The 26,354-nt window shown below is 33.7% G+C and overlaps 4 protein-coding genes across 5 annotated transcripts; all 4 read left to right on the plus strand.

The window, feature by feature from the left end:
- Positions 745-3,704, plus strand: LOC105157190. Of its 2 annotated transcripts, none has more exons than XM_011073525.2 (4): positions 745-1,199; positions 2,520-2,600; positions 3,156-3,305; positions 3,396-3,704. In XM_011073525.2, exons 1-4 carry the CDS (start codon positions 885-887, stop codon positions 3,528-3,530), a joined length of 681 nt encoding a protein of 226 aa, XP_011071827.1. In that variant the 5' UTR covers positions 745-884; the 3' UTR covers positions 3,531-3,704. The 2 variants fall into 2 exon arrangements, with proteins under 2 accessions (XP_011071827.1, XP_011071826.1); XM_011073524.2 differs by having other exon boundaries at positions 746-1,199; positions 3,156-3,295.
- Positions 10,131-14,242, plus strand: LOC105157191 (aldehyde dehydrogenase family 2 member B4, mitochondrial). The gene is made up of 11 exons (XM_011073526.2): positions 10,131-10,582; positions 11,038-11,175; positions 11,270-11,412; positions 11,523-11,676; positions 11,798-12,027; positions 12,148-12,237; positions 12,568-12,741; positions 12,818-12,955; positions 13,079-13,216; positions 13,641-13,702; positions 13,835-14,242. Exons 1-11 carry the CDS (start codon positions 10,513-10,515, stop codon positions 14,106-14,108), a joined length of 1,611 nt encoding a protein of 536 aa, XP_011071828.1. The 5' UTR covers positions 10,131-10,512; the 3' UTR covers positions 14,109-14,242.
- LOC105157192 (U-box domain-containing protein 19) lies at positions 21,207-23,539 on the plus strand. The gene has a single exon (XM_011073527.2). It carries the CDS (start codon positions 21,273-21,275, stop codon positions 23,322-23,324), a length of 2,052 nt encoding a protein of 683 aa, XP_011071829.1. The 5' UTR covers positions 21,207-21,272; the 3' UTR covers positions 23,325-23,539.
- LOC105157193 (protein DELETION OF SUV3 SUPPRESSOR 1(I)-like) lies at positions 23,920-25,926 on the plus strand. Its single transcript, XM_011073528.2, has 3 exons — positions 23,920-24,076; positions 24,278-24,374; positions 25,606-25,926. Exons 2-3 carry the CDS (start codon positions 24,281-24,283, stop codon positions 25,746-25,748), a joined length of 237 nt encoding a protein of 78 aa, XP_011071830.1. The 5' UTR covers positions 23,920-24,076; positions 24,278-24,280; the 3' UTR covers positions 25,749-25,926.

Here is a 26,354-nt window from a genome sequence, read left to right on the forward strand (position 1 = left end):
TACAATATTGTGAAACTTATACCTCTTCATATTTTTCTACAATTTTACTAATATTAGACACTTTCGATATACATATTGAAAATTTCGGGTCATGTCATATTTCCAAATAGTTTTTTTTTTTTTTTTGGGTAAATTACAATCACCTTCCAAAGATACTTTTTCGTTATTTGAAAAATTATAAATACTCCCTTAAATTTAACGCTCGTCTAACAACGAACTCATTCCGTCAGGTTTTCATTTAATTTTTATGGTGAAATGACAAAAATGCTCTTTTGGATTATAAATTATAATTTTATATTTATTTTATAATTTTCTCAAATATATTTATAAATTAATATTCCCTCTAGATTATTTATTTTATCCACCCACAATTTTTTTTTATGTTTTTTCAAATACTTTTTTTATTTTTTTAAAAAAATAAAAAAAGATAAAATAGTAATATCTACTTTATCGTCTAGGGGCTACACAATTATTTTTAATTTGAGGGGAACATTTGTAATTTTTCAAACAACGAAAGGATATTCGTAATTATACTAAACTTCAGAGAATGTAGTTGTAATTTAACCATTATTCTTGGGCTCTTTTGAATATTTTAAAATTAATTACAAATACTTAAAATAATTACGTAAAATTAATGATATATTATATTATCACTTATTTTAATTATACTTTTAATATAATAAAAGAAATAAAAAAATAATAATTTTATTAGATAATAATATCACACATTTAATGCTCCCTGAATCATATAATTCATTAATCTAAGTAAACATGCCATAAAAAAGTCTCCCTGAAATTAAGAGTAAACTCATCAACAGCACTCCCAACCCCTGCTGCAGCTCTGCAATTCTTACGGGCCAATTCAACCTTTTTCACACCCAAACATGCCGGGCCCGGGCCCGCACATGATTTACACGCTCGGCTCCGGCCAGGCCCTGATGCATGTATCAAACGGGAGGTTCGGCCCGCACCACTGTGTTACCTACGCTATCAACGCTTTCTTCGGGCCAGACATCGGGTCCTTCTCCGAGTGGCTGACTTCAACTCTGGGTTTGGGCCGGGTCTTGGGCTCCTCCGTTGAGAGCTGGATCCACGACCCGTTTTACTATGTCTTGATTCTGGGTTTCCCCTTGTCGCTGCTCTACGGTTGGATCTCCCGATTTGTGCTCCATAAGGGCGTTCTTGATTCCTTTTCTGGGGTCAGTATGCAAAGACAGAAACTTTGAGTTTAATGAGCTTTATTGCCAAGATTGCTTCTTGTTATTTAGAAGGTTTTTTGAGCTGAATTCAGTTAAAATTTCGGAAATCCGATGCTCTGTTTTACTGTTCGCTTGTTGTGATTTAGGCCTGTGTTTTGCGATTGCCCAGTGTCACTTCATTGCTTCCTCTAATTACTTGAAGTTCTTGCTTGCCGTGTTTTGTTAGAATTCTTCTGTACTGGAGTTAACCAATAGGGTAAATTACGCCCATATTTTTATAGTAATCACGAATATCTCCTTATTATTTGAAAAATTATAAATAATTTCTGATTTTAACATTTGTTGTTACCAATTCCGATAGCTTCCATTACGTCTCTATCCAATTTTTATTGTAAACCCATCAAAATTTCATTTTAATTATAACTTAATATTTTTTATATTTTATATAGTTTTCTAAAATATTTTTGTGGACTGATATTCTTTATAACTTATTTGTTTTATCCACCCTCAAATTTTTTTACCTTCCGTCAAATTATATTTTTAAAAAGAATTCAAATATTTTTTTTTTCATTTTCTAAAACATTTGAGCAAAGGTAAAATAATAATATTCTCTTCACTATTTAGGGGGCCATATTATTATATGGGAAAATTGTAATTTTTCAAATAATAAGGGATTCGTAGTTATGGCAAAGCTCATGAAAGATAACTGTAATTTAGCCTAACAAATAATTTAAAGAACTTGATTACTATCATAAGCTTGCATTTGAGCTGGTGAGGAGGTTTTTGGTTCTACTATTGAATAGTTTTTGCTTAGACCCAAAGTTATTGTGGAAGTAGAGTTTTGGGGGGATTATATCCCTAAGGAATGGGCAAAAGAATCTAAAAATATAGAGTTAGAATAGCTGCAATTATGCAGCCTGTTTTTAGGTATAAGAATTTACCCAAAGCAGAAATTGATTCCGTCGTTCTGCTGAGGCATTCGTGTGGTGTCTATTACTTTGTATAGAAGATTCAGTGTTGAAGCTCCCCACAGGAATCTAAATGTAAAGTTGTATTTCATTTTGTGCATGGTGATAGATTTGGAGGATGAAAGTATATGTATTCTTGTATTGTATGGGACTCGAATCCTCTCTGTCCAATTAAACAAGATCTGCTTATTGAAGCTCTTAGTTTACTCAGCTGTTTTGTCGACTTTATGATGCTGAGCCGTAATTCAGTCTGCATTATTGCATCATTTGATAGGGTATATTTTGCTACGCAACATTTTATAATGCTTATTCTGATTGTTGATTCTTGCTCACTGAGAGTTTTCTGGTTCAGGTGCCCCTAACGGTGAAACAGTGCTTCTTGTTGGTATTTGCCGGATCTTTGTCGCACTTTTTCTTAGATCATTTGTTTGAGGTAATACTAGAATTGGGTGTGTTGCCTTGTTGATGAACTGACTTCAATTTAAAGGTTTTAACTACGTTTAATTTCACAGCAGCTGTCTCTATATGTCGGAATCATTTTGGTATTGGTGGTTATTCAGGAGTTATGATCTTTTCTTCAGGGTAAAGATTTTGTAGGCTTGCCTTGAGGCAACAAGTCCCTTAAACATGTTCTTGAGATTAAGAGACGTCCTATAACCTGCCTTTGTGCTTTTTGGTGTGTTTTGCACGAGCATATAATTTCCAGTGCTGGCTGAGGAACGAGCTGCTAAGTCTAAAAAAGGAAATGAAAGATAAAACTCTCTCATAAACTATTTTATTCGACATTGTGAAATGTAATGTAGTTAATCAGAAAAGTGAAACCAACTGCATCTGTCCAGAAGGTTTACGGTAGTCATGAGAGACTGTTTACATTGCTGTCAAATCTGTTAACATATCATGCTTCTAATTCTTCATTTGAGTTCTTTTGCAGCTTCTGAATATGTCCCCTTTTTTCTGTTTCCTTTCTCATTGTTTCTTGAATTTACAGGAGAATGGACATTCTTCCATGTATACATGGATATTGAGCACCGGTTGGTGGAAAACTCGAGCACCAATCAATCCCGATGCTGTCGTTGTGATTAGCCTTTTGTGTGCAAGCTTAATCGGAGGTTTCATTTACATCTACAGGTTCACTGAGGTGTTCCATGAAGGAATTTCATAAGCATCATCAAGTTTTCCATAAATGGTTATAGAGATGTTTAGCTCTCAGCTGCTACCTGTCTTGCAGAGTGAAGCCCTTGAAGTCTTCAAGAAAACAGTATCACAAATCATTGAGACTGATCCTAGTAATTGCAAGTGCATACTGCCTGTGGTGCGCGAGCCAGATTTATTTGGTCAGTCCTCGTCGGCCAGCGGTCGGTGAGGAGGCCGACCTTGGCGTTCTTGTGTTCCTTGGCGTGTTCTTCTTCCTCCCTCACTGGCTCTGCATTCTGTCGATGAACTCAAGGGACGTTGTTGACTCCGCCGAACAACTCCCTCTTTAGAAAAGCATTTATCGACTTCGATCATCATGCCACAGCATATATACCGGTTGTAACTTTTAAGCAGTAATAAGATGCTGGGGTGGAGTGTCGAGTCTGACCCAAGTTTGTCATAATTTTTTCTATCAGGGGTGAAATTTGTAATTTTGACTGAGCTTTAACGTGATCTAATCTAAAAATATTTTTTTAATTTATAAATATAATTTATATTAATATATAGAAAAAAGAAAAATTATCGTTCCTGCCAAATAATAGTTAATGATACCATCACATCAATTTTTTATATTATTTATTTATTTTTATATTAAGTACGATGTGCCATTAACGGCTAGTAAATAATATAAGAAGAGGGAGTAGGGTAGGTTTTGGAACTGATGAGAGTTTTGGGATGGTTTTAAACCAATCAAAACCCTAATTCATTATGTTTGCGATCAACTTTCAAAATTGGCCAGAAAATAAAACCAAATATATAGAATATCAAACACTCGTAAGTTGTAATAATTTAAAACTCAGCCCAGATTAGTCAGTTGGAATAGTAGAACTGTCATTTGATCCATGAAATATTTTAATATTTTAGTCTCAAAATTATTTTATTTTTTTGAAATCGCTCGAACTGTCAGTTGAACCTGTGATTCGATTGACTCGGTCTCGGATTAAGTGAATCGAACAGTTCATGAAATTTTCTTTTAATCTAAAAAATTGATACAATTTGAAATTGAATCCATGACATTTCATATGAAAATTGAAAAGAATACCAACAAACCAACACCCACATTATTATTTGATTATCTAAGTTGCTTAAATCATAATTAATAAAATAATATCTACATATTATCTTAAAATTAGGAGATGCTAACTATTTATCGACAATAAAATTTTAACATATTATGTATTAATTTATTTAACATAATTTTAATATCACTGGTTCGACCATGATTCACTCGATGGTTGAACTTAAAACCTTTGACCTATTGATACGACCAACTATTCGAGTTTTAAAACATTGCTCGTCACATTTCCCGAAACACATTTTAAAACTTCTCAAAATTGGAAATCTCATGTTTTCAAACCTAAAAAACAAAACACCTAAAAACAACTTGTCGAGAGTTCGACCTCCCATCGCCTAGAGGTCGCAAATCATGAGGTCGCAGGATGTGAGGTTGTTGCCTTACCAACCGGTCACAGTGAAGTCCAACATCAGGTCACAAGTTTTGAGGTGGCATTAGCTCCCACTCATCACGAGGTCGCAGATCGCCAGATCACCAACGATTCTATTATAGTTTCATTGAATACATGATAGATTCACAATAATCGTTTTTGTCTTTTCTGTAACAATATTTAGAGGAGGTTATGCCTCATTGTATATACATACTCCTTGTATTTCTTCAAGAAAAATTATAATTAATTAATTATAAAAGTTTTTTTTCAAGAAAAATGTAAGTTTATATGTTTAAAGGGGATTTAAGTGTAATTAACTTTAAAATAATAACAAATACTACGTCAATATAATTTCATTGTAATGATGTGAATAATTGAATGGCCCCATTATTATCATTATCATTATTATTATTATTATTATTATTATTATTATTATTATTATTATTATTATTATTATTATTATTATTATTATTATTATTATTATTATTATTATTATTATTATTATTATTATTATTATTATTATTATTATTATTATTATTATTATTATTATTATTATTATTATTATTATTATTATTATTATTATTATTATTATTATTATTATTATTATTATTATTATTTTATTATTTATTATTATTATTATTATTATTATTATTATTATTATTATTATTATTATTATTATTATTATTATTATTATTATTATTTGATGGAAAAACCCCAATTTTAAGGCGAAATGCCAAAAATACCCTTAATGAAAGGTATTTTCGTCATTATGAGCTTGGAATCCACTTATCCAAGGAAACGGGTCAGATAGTCCGAAATTCAGATCCATTTGGAGAAAGAAGACCCCGAAATACCGAGGACCGTCAATTGAAGATGTCCACTATTTAGACGAGGACACGTGGCTCAAACAACAGTAACCACCTGAACCTTATAAATACTCCGACGCATCATCATTTGAGGTAATTGGCATTTAATTATCTTCGACCTACTTAGTTACTGACCGCACATGTTTTGCTCGACTTTACTAACTTGAGCGTCGGAGGGTCGAAGTCGCACCCGACGAGCCTCACGTGCTTTTTTATCCTCAGGATCCAGCATTGTCTTGATAGAGTACGTGGCTATGAACGAGATCATCGTGGAGGATCGCATATTTCGATCAAGATCATTATTAATGATAATAATAATTTCCTTTTATGTTACTGTAATTAGAATGGTGTGGTTTGTGGGTATGAGCAATATATGCATGGAAACTCCAGCGATTATGATAAGAAGAAAATAATTAACTGTGAAAGGAAAATAAAGTGCTTTACTGATTTGATTTTTCACCTAACACTCTTACTTGAATAACACATTAATTTAATTGGTTCACGTAATTACAATGCTTCAACCAATTTTTATCTGCTTTCCGACATAACTCCAAACATTTCCTTATCGCAACTGTCTATTCTAATTACTAGATAATGTGTCATGCAGTATCTGTGCGCATACTTTTACTGTAATATTTTTTATCTTATTGAAGTTCATCATTTGTATTAAAATTTATAGTGTTTTTTAATATAATAATTATCAGATATTTATATCTAACACCAATATATTATTATTAAAGTAGATTAATATCCCATATATTAGTGGGTTCGAACCTATGACCTTAAAATTAAGCCAAGCCTCATCGGCTGGAGAAAAAAATAATGTAACTTTCAAACACGACAATAGAAAAAATATAACTTTTTTGTTATGATTCATTACCATGGTCAAAAATAAAAAAAAAAATATGACAAATATTAATTAACCACGACTACGCAACAACTATAATTATTATTTCCGCAGACGCGACCAAAACATAGTCATAGCTAAGAATTATGATAAATATTTTGACTATAATTAAAAATTATGACATATATTGAAAAACTATAACCATACTCAAAACTTAAATTTTTGTATTAATTTTGTTTGATCATAGTATTAATTTACTATAATTTTTAAATAATTGTTATTTATAATATAGGGAAATAATCTATTTTTTTATAGTGAAAGATATTGTCATGATATCGATTTATCTTTTTTTTTCTTTTTCTTTGTTTCTAGTATAACAAGAACTTTATATTAGAAGGTTATTTTCTTGGGATATAGGTATGCAAAACAATTTTAATGAAAAATGTTATGTGGTGAGAATCTTCCGATTTTTTTTTTGACGCGATGCAAGACGCCCAGGCAGACGTGCCCTAGCCTAAGGTGATAATCTTCCTTGATTTAAACAATGCCCCCTAAGTCAAATTTGATCCAACTTATTTAAATGATATTGATGGTGACGGGTTTCTGAAATAAACTGAAAACCAATACAAAAGTCAGAGGTACTGGGGTTGCTTTCAGTGAAAATGCTTTGACGGTCATGGTACGTTAGTAAAAAAAGAAAAAGAATATAATTATTTATCGTGATTAATTACACTGTCGAAAATAAAGATCGTGTAAGATATTAATTCATTATAGCTATACAATAACTATTAATTATTGTTTATGCAAATAATGCCAAAATATGATACATTACAATTCGATCCTTCTATTTTAAATCTAGAAAAATATAAGTACTTTAATTGAAATAATTTATTGTTGAACCTCAGATAATAACTTGATCATTGATATATTAATATAATTATTGTGAGTTAATGAACTTATCGAATTTTTCAAATTAAATAAATCTGAATAAATAAGTTGGAGAAAATAGTTAGAATTAAAAATAGAGAAAATTATTTAAATGAAAAAAATTATAAATTAGGGTAAATTAAGAAAATAAATATGTCGGCTAAAATATTGAAGAATGTTATATAAAACTCCTTAGTTCATTTAGACGTTATTTTATTTAAAAATTTTCAGAAGTTAAATAAGTTCATAACAATTATGTTATGTCATTAATCAAACCATTATCTATAGTTTTACATAAATTAAATATTACCATTTTGTGTCTTTAATTTTTTTTTATTTGCCATTTTTTATTTTTTAAAATTATTCTATTAATTTGTGTTGCTTTCTTCTCAGTTTCTATTCTCATTTTTAATAATTTCTCTTAACTTTCTTCTAATTTTTTAATGTTTTTATTATCCAATTAATATATATCTTTTAAAAACAATGCATAATTTCTAAAATTTAAAATTAAATGTGCACAAACATTTGAATAAATACTTAATGATAAATTTTTTCAATTAAAATAATTATTATTTTATAAACTAATGTATGAAGGACCAAATTGCAATAAACTTTAAAAATTGAAACACTAAAATGATTTTGTGAAAAAAAAAAGTTTTTAGGGGTAATATGACAAAGCTACATGTTGGATGGATTAGTTTGAAGTATGTTAAAAAGACAGGGACTATTTTGAAAATAAAATCAAATGTTAGGGACTAAAATGAATTTTACCCATATATATATATATATAGATACATAGTGTCATGTATTGTATGCTTATCAAGGAGCAATTTCTTATCTACCATTCTTCGATATTTCTTCTATTTGTGTCATGAATTTTAATTTTTGGATTCTGGTCATATTTTATAGGTTTTTTGTGGCTACAATGGTTTTTTGATCGCGTAATTTAGACCATTTAGCATTTTCATCGATTTTTTAATTTTTTAAAATATTCTTTTTATCTTATATTTTTATAATTTTTACAATTTCAATTATATTATTTGTCGTACTTTAAATACTTTTTAAGTATAAAATTGGCATGGGTATATATACTTTTCATAGTAGGTTTTCATTCTTTGTTTAATTTAAATATGTTTGTCAATTTAGAAATAATAATATATTAAATTAGTATTTGAATTTAAATGTAATGAATGACTTAGAAATATATGAATCGGATCTATTAAACTATATGTATATAATTTTTAGGCTTAAAGGCAATTTTTGTCCCCTAATTTCAGATCATTCTCGTTTTAGTCCCCTAAGTTACTAGGGTTCCATTTTGGTCTCGTAAAACTGAAAAAATCTCAATTTTGGTACAAATTTGATCGGAAAGTTGAGTCACTCGTCGAAAAATGTCACATGACAGGCATGTGACTTTTTAAATTGGGGCTTGCATTGCGATTGACTGAAAAAGATGATGTGGTGAAGACATGGCCTGAAGTTAGGGGACGAAAATTGCCTTTAAGTCTTTTATTTTCAACCAATCACAATGCAAGCTCCAATTTAAAAAGTCATGCCTGGCATTAGACTTTTACCGACGAGTGCCGATGAAATTTGTACCAAAATTAAGATTTTTTTAATTTTATGGGACCAAAATGAAACCCTAGTAACTTAAGGGATTCAAACAAGAATGCCCTGAAATTAGGGGACGAAAATTAACTTTAATCCTAATTTTTATATAATTGGTGTGATGTGTCCGTTGAACTATATATATTATTATTATGAATAATGATCTACTTGGTAAAGAGTTGTGTACCGGTTACTGACTTTTGTTTCAGTACCTAAGTTAAAATATTAGTTATATTTAGACGTACCATAAATATTTTGACTATAATTAAAAATAATAGTAAATATTTTTCTATAGTTGAGACTATAACAAATATTAATAAATTGCAGTAAATACTTATCTTTTCACATTGATATATTTATGTAGAGGGTGTTTCACCAAGTTTATTTAAAAGATAATATAAGCTCGTCTATTTTACAAGATTTTATAAGATATTAGATCTTAATTGTTTTAAAACTAAGTTCGTGAACGTGTTTGAATAGTATAAGATTAGAGCTTATAAGATGTTAGTCATACTAAATTTATGATTACTTTGAAAAAAAATATTTTTAAAGACTTATAAAATCATGATATTTTATTTTTAGACCTTATATTATCTTTTTATGAAAAATTTACCACAAATTTGGATAAGTGTAGCAATTCATGATTAATAATATTAATTTATTATAGTTCTTGATCTGTGTTCATCGGAATAATTCAATTTATCAGAATTTGTTAGGATATTTTAAATTTAAAAGATTTTCGGGCGAGTGATTCAACTTTTTGATCAAATTTGTACCAAAATTAAGATTTTTTCAATTTTACGGGACCAAAATGGAGCCCTAATAACTTAGGGGACTAAAACGAGAATGACCTGAAATTAGGGGAGGAAAATTTTCTTTAAGCCTTTAAATTTTTTGTTGAATAGTTATAAACTGTTAATACTTTTTTTGAAATGGAATGATTTAAAAATTTTCTTCTCGATTTTCTCTTAAGTCCAAATTTATGGATACAAATGAAATTAATATATTTTATTCAATATTTCCATAATGAAATTAATATATTTTATTGAATATTTCCATATAACATGAGACCAAAAGTACCCACCACCAAAAGCTGCTTTCTTGAGTTCATCGAGTTTCTGTTTCTTGGTGATTAATAATTGATCGTATGTATAATGATCAGCTTGTTGAAAAGTCGTGATTAATGGGACACCCTATTGGAAATGAAATGATCAAGAATTATGGAGGGGTGGATGTTTCAAAAGCAGAAAGCCGGGCCCGGACAAACGATGTCTGCTTGATGGGTTTAATATTTGGTGGGGATAATTACTAAGAGCGAACAACTTGGGGTAGAGACAAGTTTGGCGAACGTAAGATTCTATACCTATAATTTTTTGTCTGTTATTTCTGTGAAAGGGTGTCGCAAGAACCTGGACGGGGAGATCAGGAGGTGGGATTAAAGGGGTTTTGGTAAAGATTATGGCAGCTCGCAGAATTTCTTACTTCTTCTCTCGTTCGCTCTCCCTTCCTACTTCTCCTGCTTCTCTTGGTAACTGCTTCTCTCTCTCTCTCTCTGTGTGTGGGATACTTTTGTTGTGTGTGGATGTGGATATCTTGTATGTACATTTGCATGTTTGCAAGAAACCCTGTGTGTGTGTGTGTGAATGTGGGTATTTGTTTGTCTGGTTTGTATGTGTGTGGATATATATATCTTGTATTTATATCTGCATGTATGGAAGTGTGTTTGAAGATTGAAGAAGTTGAAGGGAGTGAAGAAAAGATCTTGATGATGCAGGAGTACCCATGTCAAAAGGCTTCAACTTTCTTGATGATTCTTGCTTGATCTTCCCTTTCTTTAGCTATTTTTCGTTAAAATGGAGTTGAATTTCATCTTTTGATGATTTACTTAGTAAATTTCCTCTTCTTTTTTTTTTTTTTTTAAATTTCATTTTGGAAAGAATACAACATCAATTTCTTCGAACCATAATTTTGATGTTATTACAGCTAGAAAATATGGGTTGTGGGGAAGAGGAATGCAGAGGTATACAACTGCTACTGTTCTTGAGGAACCAATAACCCCTCCAGTTCAAGTTAATTACACCAAGCTTCTGATCAATGGACAGTTTGTTGATTCAGCATCCGGTAATAATTAATCCCATTGTCTCTCCTGAAACTTTGGATCTTTCAGTTGTTTATGAACTAACTAGATTTTCCTACACCTTTGAAATTGTTGCAGGAAAAACATTTCCTACATTGGACCCTCGGACCGGAGAGGTTATTGCACACGTTGCCGAAGGAGATGTGGAGGATGTCAATCGGGCCGTTTCGGCCGCCCGTAAGGCATTTGATGAGGGGCCGTGGCCGAAAATGAGTGCTTATGTAAGGATGTCTTTTGGATTTCAATGTTGTGTAATGGATTCTTTAGTTGTTATGAATTTGAGGTTGTAATGGTTGAAGATTGTTGTTATGCGGGACGGTGGTGATTTTAGGAAAGATCTCGTATAATACTACGATTTGCTGATTTGGTCGAGAAGCACATGCAAGAGCTGGCTCAGCTTGAGACATGGGACAATGGCAAGCCTTACGAGCAGGCTCTGACGGCAGAACTCCCCTTGTTCGTGCGCCTGTTTCATTATTACGCTGGTAAAAATCTCGGCTATATCAAATCTTAAGGTTCTCGCGGAATTTGGGCATTGTATGAGACTTTGCTTTCTCCAGACATTCTTGGAATTCCTTCTGAGATCATAGTTTCGGATCATTGCAGGATGGGCTGATAAAATTCATGGCTTAACGGTGCCAGCTGATGGACCGCACCATGTTCAAGTTCTGCACGAGCCGATTGGTGTTGCCGGCCAAATCATTCCTTGGAACTTTCCGCTTCTCATGTATGCCTGGAAAGTTGGTCCTGCTCTCGCATGTGGAAACACTATTGTCCTGAAATCTGCGGAACAAACACCATTAACTGCTCTGTATGTTTCCAAACTGTTCCATGAGGTAGGTAGTTGCATCCTCTTTATATTCCAAACATCCTTCAACTCCAAAGTGCAAAACCAGGTCGAGAAAGTTGCTTTTATGAGTATCTGAATCTGTTAAACTGCTCTGAGTTTTGGACAGGCTGGTCTTCCGGACGGCGTTCTAAATGTCGTGTCTGGATATGGTCCAACTGCTGGTGCAGCTCTTGCTAGTCACATGGATATCGACAAGGTAATCTCATAGCATCATTTTAGTGCACCAAATGTCAAACGGTGTGAAAATTTTCATCACTCTGTACCTTACAAAGAATGTCTGCCAAAAATTTCATTAATCTCCTCATATTGTCTTAAGCATCATAAAAGATCAAAGCTGATTTCCCAAACTCCTGTGGAGCTTGAACCCGTAACCTATCTTTCACAGGAACAACGTGTCTGGGCCACTAATCTTTCCTAAGAACAGGATTTCTATAATGCAATCAATAGTTATTCTTGCACCAATTTGTTATTTTCAGTCCATTTCTGGATTTACATTCCACTAAGAAGTCGTGCTGCTCTTCTGCAGCTTGCTTTCACTGGATCAACCGATACTGGCAAAGTTGTACTTGAGTTGGCTGCAAAGAGCAATCTAAAGCCAGTGACGCTGGAACTCGGAGGCAAATCTCCGTTTATCGTGTTTGAGGATGCTGATATCGACAGGGCTGTGGAGCTAGCACATTTTGCTCTGTTCTTTAATCAGGTAAGTTGCTATTACAATATCCCCTGAGCTAATTCAGCCTGGAATTCTAACTACTTGACCTGTCGTTGACGTGTAGGGCCAGTGCTGCTGTGCTGGCTCTCGTACGTTCGTCCATGAACGTGTATATGACGAGTTCGTCGAAAAGGCAAAGGCACGTGCTGCGAGACGTACCGTTGGTGACCCCTTCAAGAAAGGGATCGAACAAGGCCCACAGGTAGTTTTATTCTTTGTTGCCAGAAAACTAATTGAATAGGTTGTCTGTCGTGTCCCCCGATTTGATTATCCTCACTTTTCTAAGTTCTTGAATGTGATGATTTTGGTTCGATGAATGTAACAGATTGACTCGGATCAGTTTGACAAGGTTCTTCGTTATATAAGATCAGGGATCGATGGCAACGCTAAGCTGGAGTGTGGAGGTGAAAGGGTCGGGTCTAAAGGTTTCTATATTCAGCCCACTGTATTTTCAAATGTTGAGGTACTATCCCTTCCTATTCTTCCCGACAGTATAAAGGCCTGAACTGTTGTTTCAGGAAATTGAAAGACAGGTTACGAAACCATGAGTGAAAATAAGAATTAAAGTTACATACGAATGCACGTAACTTTTACATGGTCAGAAGATATACAGCTCCTATGTTCATTATCGCTAAACTGTCTTTTACCAGGACAGAATTATCGTACAATGTAGTAGACCACCAGCCATCGATTATATATATACATATAACTGCGATGCATGTGAAATATTATAAAATTGCGAGAAAGGCCTAGTACTGAAGTGTGCCGCCAACCAAGTTTACTTTGCAAAATTTGATAAAATATACAACGTTGAGTCAGGTTCTACACCCCCGAACACTAATTAATACAGAAAGTGAGACGATTGATGTATGTCTATGTTGGATCAGGACAACATGCTGATAGCACAGGACGAGATTTTCGGCCCGGTCCAGAGCATCTTGAAGTTCAAGTAAGTTTACCATTCTGCAGCTACCTCATAAGATCTAATTGCTATATATATGTCAGCACCAACAGATTGATAAAACGAATCAGCGACGAAATTGTTTTAGTAGGCACTAACAAGTAATGTTGCTAAAACCAGGGATGTTGACGAAGTGATCAAAAGAGCAAATGCTACACGCTATGGCCTAGCAGCCGGCGTTTTCACGAAAAACATCGATATTGCCAACACGGTGTCGAGAGGACTAAGGGCCGGCACCGTCTGGGTGAACTGCTTCGACGTGTTTGATGCTGCAATCCCTTTCGGCGGGTACAAGATGAGCGGCATTGGGCGGGAGAAGGGGATCTACAGCCTCAAGAACTACTTGCAGGTGAAAGCTGTTATTTCTCCTCTGACAAATCCTGCATGGTTGTGATGATTTGGTAACATCATGTATGGAACTGATGCAAGAACTGAAAGGGCTAACAATAAGTGGAGTTTGATTCACTTGATGATGTGTTTGTTCCGTTGTGCTATTTGCCCAATAAATATATGGTTTCTCATGGCATATCAAAGTCCAAGTTCCTGAATTCGGTGAAGATTTTTTATTACACATTCGTGTTATATTATGATACAACACGTATTATACGCCGTCTCACTTTTAAATTATATTTAATATAATTATATTAATTTTAATTTAAAAGAGAACATGTTCAATCACATATTAACGTGACATCAATACTGGCATGAAAGTGCGACCAAAGATCTACGACCCCAAATTTTTCAAGTCAATGTGTTGGTGTTGGGTGCTTTTTTGGTTCTAATAGACTCCGAGTGAAAAAAATTGTAATTTACATTCGATAACTTACTTTATTTGTGATTTTAGTTTCATTATTTTACGACTCAACAGATTTAGTCCTATAAATCCAAAAAAATTACAATTTACGTCTCATTATCCATTTCTGTTAAATTGTTAATAGAAGGAACTCCTTTGTTAGGCACGTGCACGCTCTCCTTCCGTTAACAATTTAACTGATATGGGTGATAGGACATAAATTGCAATGTTTTTGGACTTGTGGGATTAAATCTGCTGAATTGTAAAATAATAAAATTAAAATCGCAAATAAACTAATTACTTATGTGATGTAAATTGCAGTTTTCCCGACTCCATGTTGATGATTCTGAGGTACATTATGAGTTAATTTATAATTTTAATATTTTAAAAAAATTGTAGAAATACTGCAAACTGAATTTGCAGTATTAATGCAAAGCGTAACTTGGAATAACAACTTTTACATATTTTTTTTTAATTAATGGGTTTTCTAATCATTAATTAATAATAAATTTAATATTGCAGAATTGATAACAATCGTATTATGTGATTTTATTTGAAGTAACGATGCTAATCGATTTTTTTTTAAATAATTGTTATTAGACTGTATGTTTTAAAATAATAATTAAAAATTAAAAATTTTATATTTTTTTTAATTAAAAATACATTCTAATAATAAACAAATAAATAAATATTTTCCATGGGATTCCAAGTACATACTCACCAGTATTAGGATAAGATAAGATAATATATGGGAAAATGGTCCATATCACATCACTAATACATCAACAGCTCAAAATAATCCACGTACCCTCATCGTGCGGTTATGCCGAAGCTCGTTAATCTTCAGTTCATACGTAATTAAACACCTATAAATATTCCAAAACGCGCTGTGATTGATTGTCACGACGTCGTTCGTCCACGTAAACCCCTCTTCCATTACAACTCACACACCATGACGTTGATATGATTTGCCAATATTCACATCCTCTCTTTCATCACACTCTCTCTCTCTCTCTCTATATATATATATATATTACTCGCATCACGGGGTGTTTGCGTCAATTTTAAAAAAGTATTTTTTAAATTTTTATTTTAAAAAATACTTTTAAAATGTTTGAAATATTAGCGTCTGCTTTTAAAATTATTACGAAAAGTGTTCTTAAATAAAACTATTATTTACAACAGTAATAGCCAATAGTCATCTTGTATTTGTAGTTAATAACTATTGCTAACTATTATTTTTTTTAATTATAGTAATAAATCATGATTGCATTTAAGTTATAATTATATATTTGTAAAAAATTGTAAATATTAGTAACTTAAATTAAACTTCCTACTAGTAAAATTTGCAATTATTTGAAGGCTTTTTGTTTGTAAGTGTATGTTGAGTGATAATAATTTTAATTTTATTACAATATAGTTATTGATGATAATAAATATGCATTAAATTGTCAATATAGATAATTAATGACGATACAAATATAGTGACAATTATACTCGTCATCACTCTCCATCTGTTTTTTATAGTCTTGTCATACAATTGTCCGCCTAGAAGAGCCACTTGCTTTGTGGCCTTGGCACACAAGATAAGGAGGCAAGCAGATCGAAGTTCTCCTCCGATCACCTATTCACCCGGTCAAATGCAAAAAAACACAGTAGAATCACACCACCACGTTGTTTTTGGTGTGCTTCCTGCTTCCTATATATATGTAATTATTAACTTTTTATTGTAAATAATTCGTATTAGAGTCCAGTAGCACTACAATGATCGAAGGATCTTCATAAACATTCTAAGAATAATGGAGGACTAACTTGCAAAATATGTGTTAGAATTTCGATGCTTCAGTAAATGAATTGCCAACAATGAAAAAAGAAATACTTGAAATAACATAAGAATATGGGCTGATAGTTTGATAAAATACTGAAATACATGTGTAAATATGCGAGTGGAGTACACAAATACGCAAGAATCTTGCTGTCAATTGAGAGTAAAGAGTGTGTGAGAGCAAATGGCACAACTTACTTGTATGGTTGTTTTACCTGCCATTGACAGGGAAATTGCTGCAAATCTAAGGAAATTTGTTAGAGATTTTTCAGTATAATGTCTCCCAAAATATCAAGAACGTGTTTGGGTGCATCCCTGTTGTTTGCTTAATTTTATGTTGTATTTTGCTTACTTTTGGGCTTGTCAAATTAATATAAATATATGAATTATGAACTTGGTACTTTGCTCACGAGCCAAAAAGACCAGCCCCCCTAGGTTGCACAGTAAGGGCCTACGTCCTTCGTTTTGGGGCTTCGGGAAAAATATTGAGAGGGTATTAGTGACAATTTCGTATACTCTTTTTTGTCACTGATTATATCTAGTGAAAACATTTATCTAAACATTATCACTATTAAAAATAATTTATCAACTTTGGCCAATGAGGCCTAGCTCAGTTGGGAAAGCTGAGGCCCCATGATTTTAGATTTCATAGTTTCGAACCCCGTAAGATGGGTGGGATGTTGTCTGCTGTATAGTAGAAGTTGGTCTACTGCATAGTAGAAATTGTTGTCTACTGTAATAGTAGGTGTTATTGAGCAGGATATGATTATTGTAATAGTTTTTGTTAGATATTGATATCGAGTACTTCATATATTTATAATTAGTGACAATTTCAATATTATTATTTAATTGTTTCACTGAGAATAAAAAAAAAAAAGAACTTGTATCATACATCATCTTAAAATAGTAAAACACCCCATAGTTTATATTATTTTTTTAGGTGGATAATTTTTTTTACTCTAAATTAATTTGTGAAAATTCTAGATTTGTTAACAAGTCATTTTCGTCTTAAATTTTGGTCGTTGGACTTGTGTTGCTGACTGGACTTCTTACCTCAATTTTGTGGGCATACGGCACTCGAATAAATAGTGATGTAGTGTCCCTTTGGAATTTTTTTTTCCCTAAAAAAATAAAAATTATATAATTGTATCAATATCTCAATTAATAAAAAATTTAATTATATATTAATTCGATCAATACATAAATATAACTTAAAACAATAAAATAAATTACAGTAAACTCATATAATTTATTGTAATTGGCATGCATTAGTTGTTAATTGGCATGAATTATTGTTCGAGCGTTTTCAGTAAATCGCAATACAAAAATAGAACCGTCTTATCCTAAAAGGAGTGGCATAGTACTCGGTGCATGGTTATATTGGACGTATAATTTTTTCAAGGCAAATAAAAATATTCTGTGATTCAGTTGGTATCCTGTTTGGACAAAGAGTTGTTATGATACAACTAAGTTTTCTATTTTAATTTTTGTTAAAACAATATTTGTAATTTGTTGTTGTTCTCATTTCGATCTAACGTGTTTGTTTTGCGAACTGGTTTACAGAACCATTTATATTATTATCTGATTGATTTCAAAACTAACTACGATTGATTGATTTTTTTTCTAACATAAAATGAGACAAAAACCCATATAAAGTGATAAATTGCTCCGTTGGTATTATTTTATAGCGTGAATAGTAATTTATCCCCATGTAATATTAAAAATGAGCACATTACCTCCTATGAAAAAAATATAGCAATTTACCTCTCTATACTTTTTAAAATGGAATAATTTACCTCCTTATATAGGGAGGTAGATTGCTTCATTTTAAAAATCAGAGGGGGGTAAATTGTTGTATTTTAAAAAATATAGGGAGGTAAATCGTCATTTATTTTTTCACAAGGGGGTAATTTACTCATTTGCGATATCACAAGAGGGTTGCTTGCATTTTTTCCTTATTTCATATTTAGAGGGTACCCTTTTCTTAAAAGAATCGGGAAAAAAAAATAAAACAATTTCATAATTTTATAAACACGAGATTGTTTTATGATAATTATCCCTACTACGATAAAGAAATATTAGTTCGATATATACGGAATATTCGACAAATTTAATGACATAACAGTCGAATATATATTTTTTAAGAAATTAGGAGAAAACCAGATAATATTGCTTGAAGCAATAGAATTGCTTTCTAATAAAGGCAAAAAAAAATTATTAGGTGAATAACTGCATCATGTCGTACTACAAGGGAAGGAACATAACATATATCATTGACTTGTCTGCATGCGTACCGACTTCAGTTTGACCAATACTCTGAATCATCAAGACGTAGCTCAATTGATGAAATTGAAGTGCTATGATTTTAAAATTATGGGTTGAAAATCCCACCAATCTGTATGGAGATGTATTCTATTTTAATAGTAGGTGTTGTTATACTTTAACAGTAGTTGTTGATGAGATATATTGATTTAATATTTATGGTTAGTATATGATTGTTATGGTTGCCGGTTGTTGTTATATAAATATAAATATTTATTATTAATACTTGTAATCGATTAAAAATAATGTAAAATATGAAAATTCGCTCTCAAATCACGAACGGATCTAACCAATAGAATCGTCGCCCGTCAAAAACAGAGGGCCAGTGTCTTCGGCAATGCCCACAATTATCTAAATCTGTGAAGCCCTCTGGTGTTCTACCGAAAAATAGTTCTTATTGTGTTTTATATTTGACTAAGAGAATGTAACAATTGATGTGCGACGTAAATCTGCGTGTAATTTATTCACAACGGAGTCACAGTAGCCCACTTGATATAAGATGTTCTTGATACAGTCGTTTTAAACTTTGATAATAAGAATAAAATAAGATAAATTATAACGAGCTTCCCGAAAGCTTGCCATAATTACAAATATTCTCCCCATTATTTCAAAAATTATAAATGCTCCCATAGAATTAACGACCGACTAACAAATACACTACTACCAGAAGGGAGTATTTATTAGACGATTATTAATTTTAAAAAATATTTGTAACTCTTAAAATAAAAAAGAACCCGTTATATTTTACCCATCAAATAATGTGAGGGCATTGATTGTATCTAAAGCTAAACAATCCTGATGAAGAGATGCAGCATTCACAAGTCAATTGGTGCATGAACTAAGCCAAACACGACTTAGAATATTATTCTTAATCCCATGATTAATCCTCAACCATGTGAAGATTTAGCAATAAACACGTGTAAATTCTCCGAGATCAGAAGAAAGCACACGTAATTATATAATGATTAATAATTATTAATCAAACTTAGCCCAAAAATCAAACTCTTTGTCACTTTCGGCAGTAATCTTAATTGCCTCAAATCGTTTCTGAAAGAACAGGTTTTTGTCTAATCAGTCTCCACGTGTACGCGTCCGTTGCTAAATAATTCCAATACAGTATTTGCAACGACAAATTTTGTAGTGCGCTACTGGAGGACATGTTTGGCGCAAAATAACGGGCTTTTCAAAAATTTATTATAATTATATGACAAATTACAACGATCTCTCCTAAAATTTAACATAATTATAAATATCCTCTATTATAAATGTCTCATTGATATTTGATGTAATTATATAATTTTTGAATGGAGGCATAAATTGTCGACTATGCACTTAATGCATTTTTTTTAAGAAAAAAATAAAAATTCATAACAAAATCGAACGATGTGGATGAAAAAATTTAAAAAATTATATAAAAAATAATTCACTCCATTAATAAAAAAATCAAAACATTTTTAGAAAATAAATAAAATTACAAATTTTAATCCAAAAGAGCGTCTTAGTTAGTTCATCACAAAAAATGGATGAAAACCTAACGGGGATTAACAGAATAAGCTAATTGTCAGATGACCACTAAAATCAGGATGGTATTAGTATTTTTCTAAACAACGAGAAGGCATTCGTAAATATGTCAAACTTTAGGGGATGTCATTGTAATTTACCCTCTAATTATTCAAAAAACTATAAACGTTCCTCTGGTTTTAACAGTCATCTAACAAATACTCCATCGTTATAGAGGGTATTTGTAAGACGATAGTTAATTTCATGAGGCACTTGTAATTTTTCAAATAACGAAAAGTATTGTAATAACGATAAATCTTAAGACAACCTATTATAATTTACCATGTTTTTTAACTCGATCCGCGAATTTTTGAATATCACATAATTTTGCTTCCAACAATAAGATTTTAATATCGGAATTAAGATTAGGGTCCCATAAGTAAGTATGACGTCAAACGTTCAAGTTTCAACAGACGGGTTGATATTATTTATCGTATTTTATATGAATATATTGTAATTTATTGTTATGTTTAGTTTATATGTATTGCAATTTCTTCTACTTGAATTATAATCTATATAAGTAGGTAGGTTGAGTCAAACCCTTTGATCAATGAATTAAAATCTCAAAATGGGAAAATCGAATGCTACCTATGTGCATATATAGGACGTAAAAAATGTCAAAATTTGTACATGACAATATTGTCATTTTCACTTTATTACGGTATTGTCATATTCTAATAAATCATTCGGATAATATAAAATAATTTTTTAAAATATTATGATTGATATGATTCGATCAAATTTAATTTGAATAAATTTTTATTCTAATGTACCAACCAAACACAGCCTTTAAGGGCTTTCGACATGACAAGATCCAAGAAACATCATCGCCCACTTCATTTCGCACACGTGTCCGACGAACGTGTCTAGTATCTTCCCAGGACAAGTATCAATCATTTCACTCATAGATTTCCGCCACGTGTCACAAAAATATCCTGCGGTTAAACCCCCCGCATATATTTTCACCAACTGAAATTCAAATACTCCCATTTTTCAGTTGCCTCAACTCTGAAGGGAAGGACAGTGACAAAACCCAAACCAATCTTCTTCTGCTGCAAATGATCCAGAAATTTGACCGGAATGATCGCCGGATTCTGAAATTTCCGGCGGTTCATCCCTGTGAAGGCATATCTCCGGCGACCCTTCTGGAGTCTTTGATCGCACTTTCACAGGTTATATGCAATTACCAGTTCAGGTTCTTCGCGACGCAAAGACGGAAAGCCCGCGAAACGATTCGACAAATTTTGATTCTTTTGATGTTTTTCGAGGAGGTTAGGGACCATGGCCTGAGTTTACCGGACTCGGTTGTTCTTTGCTTGTCGGAGCTCCACCTCACGTTTCAGAAGATTCAGTTCTTGCTGGAGGATTGCGCCCGGGAAGGGGGGAGGATCTTGATTCTGATGAAATCCCATTTCGTGGCGACTCAATTCCGGTCTCTGATTCGGGCTGTTGCTACTGCCCTGGATGTTCTTCCGTTGAGTTCGATTGAAGTTTCGTCTGAAACTAAGGAGCTGGTGGAGATGCTGACCAAGCAGGCGAGGAAGGCGAAAATGGAGATTGATCCGGCAGACGAAACAGCGATGAAGAGAGTGATTTTAGTTCTGAACCAGTTCGAGAACAGGTTTGAGCCGGACCCGTTTATGATCAGGAGGATTCTTGGCCATCTGGATATCAAAACATGGGCTGAGTGTCACAGGGAGATCAGGTTCTTGGATGAGGAGATTCGGGCCGAGTATTTGGATGGAAATGAGAGAGAGGTGCCTTTGTTGAGCAGTTTGCTTGGGTTGTTGAGCTACTGCAGAGCAGTTCTGTTTGAGGATTGTGATTTTGGAGTTATTGATCGGTCAGAAGGGAGAAACAGTAACTTTGAAGTGCTTACTTGCTTGAATCCTGAAGATTTTCGTTGCCCAATATCCCTGGAGTTGATGACTGATCCAGTGACGGTATCGACAGGGCAGACGTATGACCGTGTGTCGATACAGAAATGGCTGAGATCGGGGAATTTGGTGTGTCCCAAAACAGGAGAGAAGCTCACAAGCACAGAAATGGTGCCTAACACAAGCCTTAAGAAGCTTATTCAACAGTTTTGTGCAGAATATGGGATTTCACTTGCGAAATCGAGCAAGAAAAATCATGATATTTCCCGGACGATTTTACCGGGAAGTCCTGCCAATGCACAAGCTATCAGATTTCTATCTGAATTTCTCACCTTGAGCCTTGGATACGGGGCGGATTATCAGAAGAACAAGGCAGCCTACGAAATTCGGCTGCTGGCCAAGTCGAATTTGTTCAACAGGTCCTGTTTGATCGAGTCAGGTGCCATTCCACCACTCCTGGAATTGCTTGCTTCAACTGATCCAGGAACACAAGAAAATGCGATTTCTGCTCTCTTGAAGCTATCGAAGCAGCCAAGGGGGCAGAAAGCAATAATCGAAAATGGGGGCTTGAGTTCAATTCTAGCAGTGCTTCAAAACGGCATGAGGTTAGAATCCAGGCAAATCGCAGCAGCCACCGTCTTTTACCTCTCCTCAGTTCATGAACACCGCAAGATGATTGGAGAAAACGGCAAAACCATCCCTGCCTTGTTAGAGTTGATCAAAGAAGGGACACCCTGTGGGAAGAAAAACTCGGTGGTGGCTCTTTTCGCTTTACTTTTCTACCACAGAAACCGACAGAGGGCCATAGCAGCCGGAGCAGTGCCAGCACTATTAGGCCTATTGGAGTCGTCTGACAGAGTGGAGCTCAAGACTGATGTGTTAGCCGTTCTGTCCACATTGGCAGATAGTGTTGATGGATCAATGGAAATTCTGCAGGCTTCAGCTCTGCCCTTAATCCTGAGGTTGCTGCAATCGATAGACAGCCGTGCTGGAAAAGAACACTGTGTTTCAATCCTACATTCTCTGTGCCTCAACTGTGGAGCAGACGTTGTGTCCATTTTAGCAACGGACACCTCTCTTATGTCCACACTGTATTCACTTTTGACTGAAGGTACATCACATGCTGGCAGAAAAGCGCGATCCCTCATCAAAATCCTGCAGAAATTTTGTGAAATGAGGTCGTCTCGTCTGGTCAAGGAGGTCCATCAAGAACAATTTGTCAATGTGTGGTGAAGTTTTCAAGCACTTTAGTTGCATGTCACGTGTAAATATATCGAACACACAGGATGTTTGTGTCGAACATTTATAGCTTGTAGGTTGATTGCTCAGATACATTAGCTCGATTTTTTGGGAGCTAAGTAGCCTCATTGGTGAGGAATAGATACACGTCTGTACCAATTCTTTGTTGTAATAAAACAGTGTGACAAGTAATATGTTTGGTTATCCAAGATTGCACCTTTATGATAGTAATAATATTGATTCTTCCATTACAGTTCATGAGATCATGTTTGATCCTATGCTGTTGGCTGACTGTAATATTTACTTCAAAACTTTGATAATTTCAGCATGAGATTTAGTCGAAATATATCCTTTCTTTGATAGAATAACGTAAGAGACGTGCTCGAAATTTTGAGAAGGGATGGAAACGATCGATCGAACATAGTTGGAATTGGTCTAAGAGCTACAATGGAAGCAATGTTGATGGGATCTCCAAAGTTTCAGTGATTTTTGTAGGCACAAATTGGCCATATGGTTCAAACTGCTAATAAGTTGCCAATGTTGGGGAGTGAAGTGCTATTTCTATGTTCTTAAGGGGGTAGTGTGAAATTTGGCAGAAATTGCTCAAACGCACTAAACGGCGTCGTGGAGCGGGGATTTAGCAGGTTTTTAATTTTTATACCCTCGTTGTTCCAGAATGATCGACACATTTTTCTCCCGAAAACTTGCGCGAGGAATTCGGATTATTCTTTGCTGAAAAAATCTCTGTAAGTTGATTGTACTCTAAATCTGATGTTCTTGTTGTCTATACATGTAATTGACAAGCACGCACAAAATGGTAACGGTAGGCTAGGGTTTTAGGTTTTGGAGTAGATTTTTGCTATTTGTGCATTTTATTCCGTGTAGTTGCGTATGCTTTTGTATATATGTAATTTTCTTGAATATTTTGTTGGTCTTGCTGGTTGCAGACAATGGCGACCGAACAACCAAAGCCCGCTACTGAGGAAGTGAAGATGGATCTATTTGAAGACGATGATGAGTTCGAGGAGTTTGAGATTGATCAAGGTGGTTCTTTTCTTTCTTTTGTTTTTGGGCCAAAATATATACAATGGAGAAAAAATTGTATGCTTTTGAATCTTGCATGTCATTTCATTGAGTAAAAGGAGTTGTTGTGATTAATGGAGACTGTTCTTCTGTTTATATTTTGTTCATTGTCTTCTTGCTACGTTTTCTTGTTTGAGCTTGCAATGATGATGATGATGGAAGATTGTGTTGGGTTCTATTGAACAACTTTTGTTTTGCTTTGTATAAATAGTTTTGAAATTTTCCTTCCCTGTTTTCTTTTTGTTCAATAACAATGGAAAAGTTTTCTTGCTGTTATGGTGTTTCCTATGGAACGAATAGCGAAGAAATGGAGTTCGAGCTGAAGTAGAAGTGTTTTAGAAGTTATAAAGCTCTTATTGATGGTATTATACTTGGATGACTTCCCACCATTTCTTTGAACACAAAGTATTTTGCTATATTGGGAGGTGATTGTTAGTTGTCCTTTTGTTAGTTGTCCTTTTATGCATGTGATCCGATGGGTTGAGGTTACATTTGCCACGCTTAATTCAATTCCAAACTGAGATCATATGATGCAAGAAAAGCTAGTTGCATCAGTAACTCTAACTCCTGATTGGTAAATGATTCAACTGCTATGCTATTTTGTGGGGAAATAGCACTTCTTGTGCCGTAATTTAGGGCCTTTCCACTTTTGGTCCTACTGATTCGGGATTCTCACTTTTAGCCCCATAAGGGCCGTAACTTCAAAATATAGCACTTTTTGTCCCATGACACATTCCGTTATATATTTTAACGGGAAATAGCAAGTGGCTGTTAGAGTCTCTACACTTTTGGTCCGATATGTTACGGGATTCTCACTCTTAGTCCCATTACTTTCAAAAAGTAGCATTTTTTGTCCCATGCACTTAATTGCCATGTGGCATTTCTGTTAAACATCTAACGGAAATATGTCATGGGACCAAAAGTGCTACTTTTTTAAAGTTATGGTACCAAAACTGAAAATCCTGTGACCAATGGGATTAAAAGTGGAAATGCCCCAAGTTATTAAACGAAAAATGTTATTTCCACTTATTTTGTTCTTGTCTTGTTCTGATTGGACTATTTCCGGTCCGGTTGAGTTTATTTTAAGACGATATGTTAATTATTTTTCAACTTGTCTTAGAACCTACTTATAGTACTCCATATTTTTGCACTCCTCTAACATTTTCGTTTTACACGTACGTGAAATCTGTAGAGTGGGATGACAAAGAAGGCAAGGAAATAACTCAGCAATGGGAAGATGACTGGGATGATGATGATGTGAACGACGATTTCTCCCTGCAGCTGAGGAGGGAATTGGAGAGCAACCCTGAGAAGAGTGAGGCTAAATCTACATGATTGAATTGCTGTGAGCTATGTTTCCACCTGTGATACTTTGATACAAAACTTTAGCTACTATTAGCACATCCTTTATTCTACCGAATCAATGTTATGATCTAAAGATTCTAAACAGGGTCTTGTTGTTCCCAAGTTGATGCAGTTACTATGTTTCTAATCTCTGAACTTTTTTACTCCATATGCTTTTGTAAATTGTTTGCTTCCTGTTGGACACCCACACCAACACCCACCCACACGTATATATCACATGTCTGAGATGTGAAAGACTTGGGAATTTTAAAGAATGGATGCTCGGTACTTTTGCAGTGGCATAAGCTGTGGTATGTTTGTGTCTTGGGCCCGATTATGGGTGCCTACTTAATTGGTTGCTCAAGTGTTGGTGTTTGGGCCCGATTACGGGTGCGTACTTAATTGGTTGCTCACGTCTTGGTGTTTGCTACCGGCATATGATTATGGATCATGACTCCATGAAAGCTAAAGTGAAGAAGGAAAAAAGAAAAATTCTTGACATACTAAACAGTTGGGGGAAATAGAACTTCCGTTTTGTGGTTTTAAGTCATACTGAAACTTTAAAATCATGTAAAAGAAGGTTTCAATGCCATGAAT

Source organism: Sesamum indicum, linkage group LG3 (assembly GCF_000512975.1).
Source record: "Sesamum indicum cultivar Zhongzhi No. 13 linkage group LG3, S_indicum_v1.0, whole genome shotgun sequence".
NCBI classification, from domain to species: Eukaryota; Viridiplantae; Streptophyta; class Magnoliopsida; order Lamiales; family Pedaliaceae; genus Sesamum; species Sesamum indicum.

What these genes read in the sequence shown, in the direction of transcription:
- LOC105157192 (XM_011073527.2), top strand. Translation starts at nt 21,273, where the DNA reads ATGATCCAGAAATTTGACCGGAATGATCGCCGGATTCTGAAATTTCCG.
- LOC105157191 (XM_011073526.2), top strand. Translation starts at nt 10,513, where the DNA reads ATGGCAGCTCGCAGAATTTCTTACTTCTTCTCTCGTTCGCTCTCCCTT. An exon ending in CCTGTTTCATTATTACGCTG is followed by an intron (nt 11,677 to 11,797) that starts GTAAAAATCTCG and finishes GGATCATTGCAG; the next exon opens with GATGGGCTGATAAAATTCAT. An exon ending in CTGTATTTTCAAATGTTGAG is followed by an intron (nt 13,217 to 13,640) that starts GTACTATCCCTT and finishes ATGTTGGATCAG; the next exon opens with GACAACATGCTGATAGCACA.
- LOC105157190 (XM_011073524.2), top strand. Translation starts at nt 885, where the DNA reads ATGCCGGGCCCGGGCCCGCACATGATTTACACGCTCGGCTCCGGCCAG. An exon ending in TTCTTGATTCCTTTTCTGGG is followed by an intron (nt 1,200 to 2,519) that starts GTCAGTATGCAA and finishes TTTCTGGTTCAG; the next exon opens with GTGCCCCTAACGGTGAAACA. An exon ending in TCTTAGATCATTTGTTTGAG is followed by an intron (nt 2,601 to 3,155) that starts GTAATACTAGAA and finishes TTGAATTTACAG; the next exon opens with GAGAATGGACATTCTTCCAT.
- LOC105157193 (XM_011073528.2), top strand. Translation starts at nt 24,281, where the DNA reads ATGGCGACCGAACAACCAAAGCCCGCTACTGAGGAAGTGAAGATGGAT. An exon ending in GGAGTTTGAGATTGATCAAG is followed by an intron (nt 24,375 to 25,605) that starts GTGGTTCTTTTC and finishes TGAAATCTGTAG; the next exon opens with AGTGGGATGACAAAGAAGGC.